Source organism: Cydia splendana, chromosome 2, assembly GCF_910591565.1.
Source record: "Cydia splendana chromosome 2, ilCydSple1.2, whole genome shotgun sequence".
NCBI lineage: Eukaryota > Metazoa > Arthropoda > Insecta > Lepidoptera > Tortricidae > Cydia > Cydia splendana.
The window spans coordinates 20,169,638-20,180,638 of NC_085961.1; the positions used below are offsets into that span (position 1 = coordinate 20,169,638).

General features: G+C 39.3%; 1 protein-coding gene and 1 long non-coding RNA gene across 10 annotated transcripts in view; both read right to left on the reverse strand.

Moving 5' to 3' along the window:
• Window positions 1-587, reverse strand: part of LOC134805234 (protein held out wings) — a 79,956-nt gene extending 79,369 nt beyond the window's left edge. For 4 of the 9 annotated variants that reach the window (XR_010146260.1, XM_063778580.1, XM_063778568.1 and 1 more), the window contains exon 1: window positions 272-585. Coding sequence is in view for 8 of the 9 variants with exons in the window: in XM_063778580.1 (XP_063634650.1) it covers window positions 272-398 (127 nt within the window). In the remaining variant the exon portion in view is untranslated. Of the gene's footprint in view, window positions 1-271 lie in introns of all 9 variants that reach the window. The other 5 variants (XM_063778574.1, XM_063778564.1, XM_063778557.1 and 2 more) reach the window with 2 other exon arrangements.
• The window catches only part of LOC134805523 (uncharacterized), a 275,031-nt gene that overhangs the window by 204,808 nt on the left and 59,222 nt on the right, over window positions 1-11,001 (reverse strand). The window lies entirely within an intron of this gene.

Genomic DNA, 11,001 nt, shown 5'->3' on the forward strand with positions numbered 1-11,001 from the left:
CTAACTGACCGCAAATCGCCGACGGGACGGATAAAATTCACAGATTTATAATGCTTTTCGTATTAAAGGATCGCATTACAAACATCACTGGACTATAACTCGGCGGGCGAAGACAAAAATAAACTTAATATCGTGTGCGTTGTATGTTACATTTGTCGGCTAGTTGTCGACGCATCCAATTTATGTTGACCTCGGTGACAAAATTCGACGATAATGTCGGCACTTTCGCTAGATCACCTCTTTTAGACAGTAGATTATCATCTCCACCTACCTTCATCCAGAAGTCGTTCCATGTGCATGAAAACATTCGGGAACGCGGCCAGTTGCTTCCTGTCTTTGAGCAACTGAGCTAAGTAGTCCGCTATACTTTGGGTCGAAGGATTGTTATTATCACACATTTTTGTTTCTATTTGAACAACTAATGTCACGTAAAATGTCTATTCAAACAAGTTGAAACAAGATATTGTACTTTTGTTACTAGGTTATTGTTATTTTATTGAGATAAGTATGTTAGAAAAGTTAAACTTCACTTCCACACACATCGACGTTTCGAACACCACTAAATGACGGAGTTGACCGAAGTGAAGTTGTGGGCGAGTATAGCGCCGCGCATGCGCTCTTGTCGAACGATTTTTTTATGCGCGTGCGGCGCCGTTCACAGCGTAGGCGTAGCAGTGATATATAGTGGTCTCGCTCATTCTCGCATTTCATGCTATAGACTGTTCTACTTTAGCGGCTGAAGATCAAGCAAGAGTCGCCATCTAGTCAACCTACTTTTAACTACAGAATTACAAATTATAGGTAATTCAATTCATAAGAAATTAAAGAAACATAAGTTTCATTGAGGTTTACGAGCTAGCAATTAGGTTAAGATAGTGGTTTGACAAGCCATTGGGGCGATACAGAAATGATTGGTTTAAACCTACCCATAGTAACCATTTTTTTTAATGACCAACTTAGTTCCTATTAAGAAAGGTTGGACCTGGATAAATACAATTGCTATACCTAAGTAGCTCCTAAGATATAAAAAAAATAGACTTTAAAAAGGATAAAATAAATGTTATCCCTTTCATAATAATATGCGCAACTGATATTACTATGTATGAAGTCGGTGCCGAGCATCAAAACTCTAGTGTTTAAATCCGAGCAAACAAAAGACTCCCAAGACTGAACCTCGAACCTCGAGCATGACGAGGCTTCCAAAGCAAGAGAGGCAAACAAACTTTGCTGTCGAGTGTATAACACAGTAATTGAGAGGTGAACAATTGTTGTTAATGTAGTTTTAGGGTTCCGGACCTCAGAAGGATAACTAACTTTTATGGGATCACTCGTGTCGTGTGCCTGTCTGCCAGCCATTTTACTCCGACCGAGAAACTACTAAACCGAGTTGAAATTTGGTACACATAACACAGTAGGTTGTCCCTTATTTAACGATTTTCAGAAATTAATAACCTACTTTAGGTCATTGCTGTAACTGCACCCCGTGACGACTTTGCCGACAATGTATGAAAATGACAAAATTTCGATGCAAACAAAAAACCAATAAAACATTATCAACTTACTGTTTAACCAAACTCCATAATATTTTTTATGGGAATTTCAGTTGCAAGTCGGCACAGGTTCATGTTAAAGGAATGACCTAAATATTTTTACGGTGTGTTTCGGTGTTACTTTTGTTTGGGGTAGTATCATTATATTTAGAGGGTTGAATTATTAATTTTTAAAATGGCAAAATAAGGGACACTACCCTGTCCCCGTATGTTGAATGCCTCCTCCTCGTACGTCCAATTACCCGAATGTCTAATATCTGATTCCCTGTACGTGCAATCTTTGTATGTCTAACGACCCAATTGACCGTTTCGTCTGTGATGAAACATCAGAACCTGGCTGGATGTCTAGTAGAGTAACTAATAGTCCGTGTGCCTACGAAATTCTCCACATATCGTTGGCCTACTATTCAGGTGACACTAAAAACCGTTTATTTACGAAATTGTAGAAAATTAAGAAATAAAATATTTTTACGAAAATATAACATGGCTTTTATCTTTATTTTCTGAATTTTTATAATAAGTAGTTGCATTTTTTCAAAGCATTTATATAGAATAAGAGAACAGGATACACAATCAGCCCAAAAAAGTGGGGCCCATCGGAAGCTGCCCGGGCAGCTTACCGTCGCATAATTTTGTGGCATGGCTCAAACTGATACGAAAATATTGCTGTGTATAGAATCACATATCAAGCAGACGCACTAATAATAGCTTGTATTATAATTTATAAAACAAAATATTTATGTGATGTAAATCCAAGTGGCAATTATGGGAGGAGCATTGAATAGTCGTCACATAACTACTTTCGATAAAATCTTGAAATACTGTAATAAGCTTTCCGCTGTTTGAGCCTGTGGGTTGAAATAAAGTCCACAATGGATTGAAAAATCACATAGCGAATTTTGTAGGCACTTCGACGAAATGTGGGGCAACTTATTATAGCAAAACAAATATATCGACTTCTTCAAACAATATTTTATTAGGGAAAGAACTACTAATTGAGTACGTAACATTTTTACACAACTTAAATACTCCTTAGTAAGTATCATAGTAAATATTATTACTACATTTCAGGTATTAGCTTAACATTTTTGGACAACTAAAATATCTACTAATTAGTATTATTGTAAATAAAAAATAAATATGCATACTTCTTCATTTCACAAAAATATTACATCTTACTATATACCTATATCAGCATGACTTTGACATAGTTCCATAGTGGATAATTTTTGTTGATCATTTTTTCTTAAATATAAGTCGTAAATATATAATCTTTTTCAAAAACGCTTTAGGCTCTATTTTATCTTTGTGAATGCTTCTCCACAGCTTTAAATACTTTTTGTCAACAGCTATGTCAATTCGGTTTCTATTTTTTTTGAGCTCGACAATAATTGTTCTCATTACTTTGTTATCAAAGTGAGTCGCTTCTCTTTTTAGACACTGTAAACAAATAAATGTTGGGGGTTTTAGACAACTTTAAATTGATTCTGTGGTGCCACCCTTCCAAGCTATTGGTTGTTCTGGTTTGAGGTTCATGTGCACAACTTAACATTTCGGGCGTAAATTTTCTTATCCAATGGTCCCTAACGTATTTTAGGAAACGTTTTCCTACGGTTGTTCGGGGAGCACTATCTTGGATTTCAGACCACCCTCTATTAATTTTGTTTGCAGGCAGTAGCGGCAACAAGGCGGTCATCCTCGTGGTATTTCGACCTACTTTGCTTTTATTAAATTTTAACTTTTTAGATCTTTTCCAAATAGCTTTACTCCAATGAAATTGGCAGCCTGATATATCTGCATTTGGAAAAATAGTTCGCACTGCGTTTATTTGGGCTCTTTCGTAGTCGCATTTAAATACAGTGATATCTAAGCCAAGTGTTTCTTTTAATAGCCGAAAGAAACGGCAGTACGTTTCCTGCTTTTTGTTGGGTAATAACCCATACAGTACTGGTAAAATACCTTTGGTCTCCGGGCTAGAATTATAATCCAGATGTAGCACATACATTTGAGCGAATGGCTTCGGTGCAGAATGAAAAGTTCCATCAGCTAGAAATGTACCCTTACAGCCTTTTATGATGTTTTTACATAACGGAGATGAAAATATTAAAATTTTATTTTCGGATCCGTCTTCACAGAAGTACTAAAAAATTGTCTAGTAAGCTGCCAGATAATGGTACGTCCTCCAATTTATTAAATGTTAGTTTATCAACGCCCAAAAATTTCTTCCTTGCACTGTAACATGAGTTTTTCCTTTCTGTAAATTCCGGTATATATGTCGTAGTCAGATCGTATAATCCGCCGTATTACATTACGGCTAGCCGTTATCAAAAACAGGGGCGTTTTGAAATGCGGCGGTTCGACGATTAGCCGGATTGTCATTGCGATACGTTCTTCAATAAGGCGGCCAACGTTTAGCCGCATCGTACTACTATTTTAGATTGTAGAGTGACCAGTTCTTTCGGTCGCCTACGTAACCGGAGTTTGACAATGTTTGCAATTTAATTTATTTTTACCATGGTCCCACCGCACTACATGTGTTTATTTTCCAAAACATTTCCTTCGCAACTTAAATAGACGGAGCCCCGCAAGCGGAGCTCCTATTTCTGGGCGGTTTGCCCTTCGGGCATCTGAAGCTACCTAACGAACCTAACCTACTTACCTACCTAAAGTGTTTTCCCCAAAGTGTAATGTTTTCACGGACGTCTCACTAAATCAATAGGTAGGTAGGTTAGGTTCGTTAGGTAGCTTCAGATGCCCGAAGGGCAAACCGCTCAGAAATAGGAGCCCCGCGAAGCGGGGCTCCGTCTAGTTAAGTTGCGAAAGAAATGTTTTTTGAAAAGAAACAGTCCGACGAACTCCAGATTTGATGGACACCCCAGCGTTTGTCAGGCAGCGCCACGGGTGTTAAAAATGGGAACTAAAAACTGTCAAAGCGGCGGCTAATGACTCGCTGTATTACATTACGGCTAGCCGTGTTGAAGAACGTATGGCGCCGAATACATTCCGGCGGATTCTCATTCAGCCGCATTCAATCCGGCTAATCGTTAAACCGCCGCATTTCAAAACGCCCCTGTTTTTGAAAACGGCTAGCCGTAATGTAATACGGCGGATTATACGATCCGACTGCGACATATACATTACCAATTTCTTGTTGTCTTCGGTCTTGAGAAACTCGTTAAAATTATTCTCGTAAATAGTTTGTATTGGGCCCAAATCTTCGCACACATCTTTTTTTATCTTGTCAACCACGATATCAATTTTGTTCTGAGCTACATCTGGATAGTATGTATGTTCTTTTTGCCTTATAATCATGTTATCTGACGCTAACGTGACTGTGGCACTACAGATTGATCGGTTAGTGCATCTCCATAGCGTAGTGTCACTTTTTTCATTTGTTATGCTTAAATTGTATCTAAATCCACGCCACAATAAAAGTTTCTTACCTTTACGGCTGGTTATGAAGTTAACGTCCATTTTAACTTTTAATAATCAGAAGGAAAACCATAATTTTTCCATCAGTGTAAGAGATTTTACTGGCACTGACAGCACTAAATTAAATGACATATTCTAATGCATGTTTATTATTTTCAATGAATGGCCAGTATCACTATTATCTAAAGAGTTAGAGTCTGGCTAGCCAAAATTTATTGACAGATATTTCGTTGTTGTATCACCAATTGTCTATGATGTAAAAAAAAAAGCTAAAAGTCAGTTGTCAATTTATGCCATTCATCCAAATTGTTTGCGGTTTATGGGGTTTATTTTAAATAATATTAATAATGTCTATACTGAGTGAGGTTCGCAAACTATTATTTAAGCTCGTAAATAATTACAACAATGTGCGAAGTCGACGTGTAGCGTTGTATAACGAAAAACTGCAATGTTTACAGCTCCTAAACAAATGTAAACAAATTAGAAGGTTGGTGCTCTATAAATATTTTGATACTTAGCATTTAGCATATTTGGCATAGTACTCACATATGTATTTTTTTTGGTAATGGATTAATATTACGGTATTATCGAGCTAGGTCTTATTTACACTACATTTCATTTTTCGCCTTGTTACAATGGTATATGGTGAGAAAGTGTTAACGACTGTACTTTACATAGTGGTAGAAATTATGTGAGCTGCCTTTGAGTGCACGTCAACGTATATTTAACTTACTTATATCCTTAGGTACCTTACGTGTGCACAGAAAATCATCAATATTTTCTAGTATCAAAACTATAATTCCTACTACACAAAGTGTGACCAGCCCAAGATTTTTTGAATTTCCCGCCAAACATTTGGGTAAAATTTCAGTAGCCAGACTCTATACCTACATATATTAATAGGTAAGAGTCGTACCCGACATGCAATTCTTATCGCTATTCTAATGATCAGTAAGATAAAAAGTAAGTTAAATGAGTGGTAAATGTACATTTCCATGAACGCATAAGACCGTGAAGTAAGTAAAATAAAGGTATCAACTAAAAAGGTATCCGTTGGTAATGGTACACAAATGAATAAAATTCAATACTAGGTATATTTTTGAAACGGTACCGTTAGAGCAGTTTCGCACTACGTCCGATCCGACTCCGTGAAACCCAGTACCCGTTGTTGTAGCCGTAGATCTATTTCCATGGTGATATGGACATTCAGGGAATTGGACATTCGATAAACGGACATTCGGGAATTAGACATTCGAAGAAAATGGACATTTAAGGAATTGGACCTTCCAGCAAATGGACATTCCGGGAATTGGACCTTCGAGCAAATGGACATTCCGGGAATTGGACCTTTGAGCAAATGGACATTCCGGGAATTGGACCTTCGAGCAAATGGACATTCGGGAAATTAGACATTCGAGGAAAATGGATATTTAAGGAATTGGACATTCGAGGCCAGAACCAAATTGGTTAACATCAGAGCTGACAGGTAAACAAATCAAAATGTCATTATAGTCTGGTTATTACGAGTTGGTTATTGTAGTGTTATGTTATACAAGCGAGGAAATACTTAAGTACAGTAACAAAAATGTGTTTGAAAAATATTTACTATGGGCATAGATATACATAACATACATTTTCATTTTTAGTTTTAATCTTGTGTCGATAGATGGCTATAAATTTACAGTGACTACAAAATTTACTATGACAATAACTCTCTATACACTCTATTCTCTTTGCTATGGGCTTTGGAGACGATCAATTTTGTTCATTGACAATTAATGTAGCAGACCCTATGTAAGGTAATTTTGACCTATGTGTGACGCGTAAGAAAATACATGAATTTTATACGGTAAAAACCGACAATAAAAAAAATGTAAACACCTAATATTTGGATTCTGATTGTGATTAGAGTGAATAAAAGAATGTAAGTCAAAATAACGAGTTGCAAATCCACATTGTTCAGACTATACTGAACTGTTGCCCTATAAATGAGAATAATAGCGCCCTCTTGACAATATATTCCTGGTCAGGCTTTACCTATATTATTTTCATTTTAAGATTGGTAGAAAGCACAATACAATCGACGAATTATTGTCAGCTACGAACGAACTTGTTGAAGGCTTGGCTGCATTAAGCTGATTTCTTTTATGTAAGTAATATAAAAAAAATCAAATTTTAGAGTATCTAGTTTTTGTCCAGAAACTCACTCAAACTAAAACCTTGTACTGGAAAATCACAGCGCAACTTTTTACCAAGCGCCTGAGATTACCTAGTGGTAGACCTAGCTATAGTATAGTTTTGAAATTACATAGGAAAATACATTAGACGAAAATATACTGCCCCAGTCTGAATCGGTTCTTATCAGTCCTCGCTAAGCTTTTCCCCGCATAAACTACCTCGTCAGGCAATCCCTACCATCCGGTAATCGGCAATTCAAGCCGGCTGTTTTTGCTTCCGAGCCGGCAAAGGTGCAACATCAACAACCTACGTTACGCCAACGCTCCACACGTATTTGGAGGTTGCCAGAGTTGTCACGATTAGAGAGTGAATAGAGCCTACATTTTTTCTCATTCGCTTAAAAGGAAGTAGTGGGCGAGCGTCGAATTGTTTTTAATATTATACCTAGTCCTATAAGGTTACGCAAAACATTATGGTTTTGATTGCGCAGTTAAACACCTGGTTTATTATAACTTCCTGTGCATATTCAAACAATTATGATAATATGCAAGAAATTTGTTCCTTGATTGTTTTGCTAGTAACTAATTATGAATCAAATATGGCAGTAAAATAATAATATTAACTTAATAAAATTAAGCATATAAACATCGGGGTTTTTGGTGCGGGAATGTTTTACTTAATAGCCAAAAAATAGATAAAAACCGGACAAGTGCGAGTCGGACTCGCCCACCGAGGGTTCCGTACTTTTTAGTATTTGTTGTTATAGCGGCAACAGAAATACATCATCTGTGAAAATTTCAACTGTCTAGCTATCACGGTTCGTGAGATACAGCCTGGTGACAGGCGGACGGACGGATGGACGGACGGACAGCGGAGTCTTAGTAATAGTGTCCCGTTTTGCCCTTTGGGTACCTAATAAAAGCATTTGTAGCTTCTTACCTATTTTTAATTCATAGTTTGGTAATTATTTTACAATAAATGCACGTTACGAAATCATTCCCGCACCAAAACCCCGATGTAGGTATGCTTATAATAAATAAGGAACGTTTATCTTACAGTTTTAAGATATCGGTTAGACTTCGTTTATTCCCAATAAAGAATTAGCTTAACAACGCAGCGGCCAAACTTCCTTTAAATAGAGCAGTGAGCAGTGCATTCGATCAATTAAAATCACCCAGCTGGTACGTTTTATCAATTTAGTTAAAAGGATAAATGGATAATTGACCCCTATCCGATGAACTGGTAGTTCTATCAAATTAAGCGGATTAAACATTTCCACGCTCTACATTTGGTCAATAATCGTAAGTTAATTGACACAGGGAATGTAACTACCTTTTTATAATAATCTTTTGACAAGGGTCGAATATTTGCCAAATGCCCATTTTTCTACTCTTATGACATTGTTCATAGCCCATGTCCTTAAGGACCTACAGAAGAATCACGTTAAAAGTTAGTTTCGTTGCGTTTTCTGGTAGAATGTAAATGTCCTGTGTCTTCACAAATAGCCTTCTGCGGTATAGTAACTAACAAGGAGAGATACTTAAATGAATTGAATGTACTGCGAAATGCTAAAGGTATTTAAAATCGTTTTATGACAACATTTTTCACCGATACGCGCGCTGGGTCTCCATAAAAGCCTCGCGATTATGCGGCCGCGCCGCCTATGGCAGCTTGCTTGGAGTCTAATTATCTAGGCGCGCTTTGGCACTCGGATCTACGAAGAAAATTAAAGTAGAAACTGGTTACTACGGTTTTACATAGTTACTTAATGTACAGTCAGCTTCGGGATTATACGATTATACTCGTATGTATCACAGTATTTTCATCATCATCATCATCATCTCAGCCATAAGACGTCCACTGCTGAACATAGGCCTCCCCCTTGGACCTCCATACGTGCCGGTTGGAAGCGACCCGCATCCAGCGTCTTCCGGCGACCTTAACAAGATCGTCTGTCCATCTTGTGGGTGGACGTCCTACGCTGCGCTTGCTAGTCCGTGGTCTCCACTCGAGCACTTTTCGACCCCATCGGCCATCTTCTCTGCGTGCAATGTGGCCTGCCCATTGCCACTTCAGCTTGCTAATCCGGTGGGCTATGTCGGTGACTTTAGTTCGTCTACGGATCTCCTCATTTCTGATTCGATCACGTAGAGAAACTCCGAGCATAGCCCTCTCCATTGCTCGTTGAGCGACTTTAAGTTTTGAGATGAGGCCGATAGTGAAAGACCACGTTTCGGAGCCGTAAGTCATCACTGGTAACACACATTGATTAAAGACTTTCGTCTTGAGGCACTGAGGTATGTCGGACGAAAAGACATTACGTAGTTTCCCGAACGCTGCCCAACCGAGTTGGATTCGGCGGTTGACCTCTTTCTCGAAGTTGGACCTACCTAATTGGACTACTTGTCCTAGGTAGATGTACGAGTCAACAACTTCGAGTACCGAGTTCCCAACAGAGACTGGGATGGGCACAACATTGGCATTTGACATAAGTTTCGTCTTGTCCATGTTCATTTTCAAGCCCACCCGTTGTGAAACTCGGTTGAGGTCATCGAGCATCATGCTGAGTTCCTCCATCGACTTTGCCATGACTACGATATCGTCGGCAAACCGAAGGTGAGTGATGTATTCGCCGTTGATGTTGATGCCAAGTCCTTCCCATTCCAGGAGCTTGAAGGCGTCTTCCATTACGGCAGTAAACAGTTTCGGAGAGATAACGTCTCCCTGCCTTACGCCTCTTCGCAATGGAATCGCCCTCGTGCTCTGCTCCTGTACTCGGACCGACATGGTGGCGTTACTATACAAACACTTCAACACTTCGATGTACCGATAGTCAATATGGCATCGCTGAAGAGACTCAAGCACCGCCCATGTTTCCACCGAATCGAAGGCTTTCTCATAGTCCACAAACGCTAAGCATAATGGCAAGTTATACTCTTCGGTCTTCTGTATAACTTGCCGCAGCGTATGGATGTGGTCTATGGTACTATAGCCTTTTCGGAAACCGGCTTGTTCGGGAGGCTGGAAGTCATCAAGTCTGTGTTCGAGACGGTTCGTGATGACCCTTGAAAACAGCTTATAGACATGGCTCAGAAGCGTGATGGGTCTGTAGTTCTTCAATAGGTTGTTATCACCTTTTTTGAAGAACAGCACCACCTCGCCTCTATTCCATGTTTCAGGCGTTATGCCCTCGGACAAGACGGAATTAAAGAGCTTCTGGAGGACTTTAAGTACCGGTGTTCCACCCGCTCTCAGAAGCTCTGAAGTGATTCCGTCTTTGCCCGGCGCCTTGTTGTTCTTAAGCTGCTTCAGGGCCATCCTAATCTCGTACAGACTGATGTCCGGGATATCTTCGGTATAATGTCGGGACAGCTTGGCTCTTGGATCTCCTACCAAGCTGTCAACGGGCTTTGCGATCGAAGTGTATAACTGTCCATAGAACCTCTCGATCTCACCTAAAACCTCCGCTTTGCTCGACGCTATGCTGCCATCTTCCCGTTTCAGCTTTGTCAGCTGGCTTTGCCCAATAGACTTGTCCTTTGCGAACACTTTGGAGCCTTGGTTTCGCTCAATAGTCTCTTTAATACGGTTAGTATTAAAGAGACGCAGATCATGTCGCAAGGACTTAGATATACGTCTATTGAGCTGCCTATATGACTCCGCGTCATCGGGAGACTGCAACTGTAGCGAGCGTCGTTCAGCCATGAGGTTTAAGGTTTGCTCGGTCAATTTCTGAGGTCTATCTTTACGGCGGGATCTAAAAAACTTAGACCCTACTGTGTGGACAGTTTCCACTAGCCCGTCGTTGATTTCGTCCACTGAAGCCAAGTTCTCTAGGCAA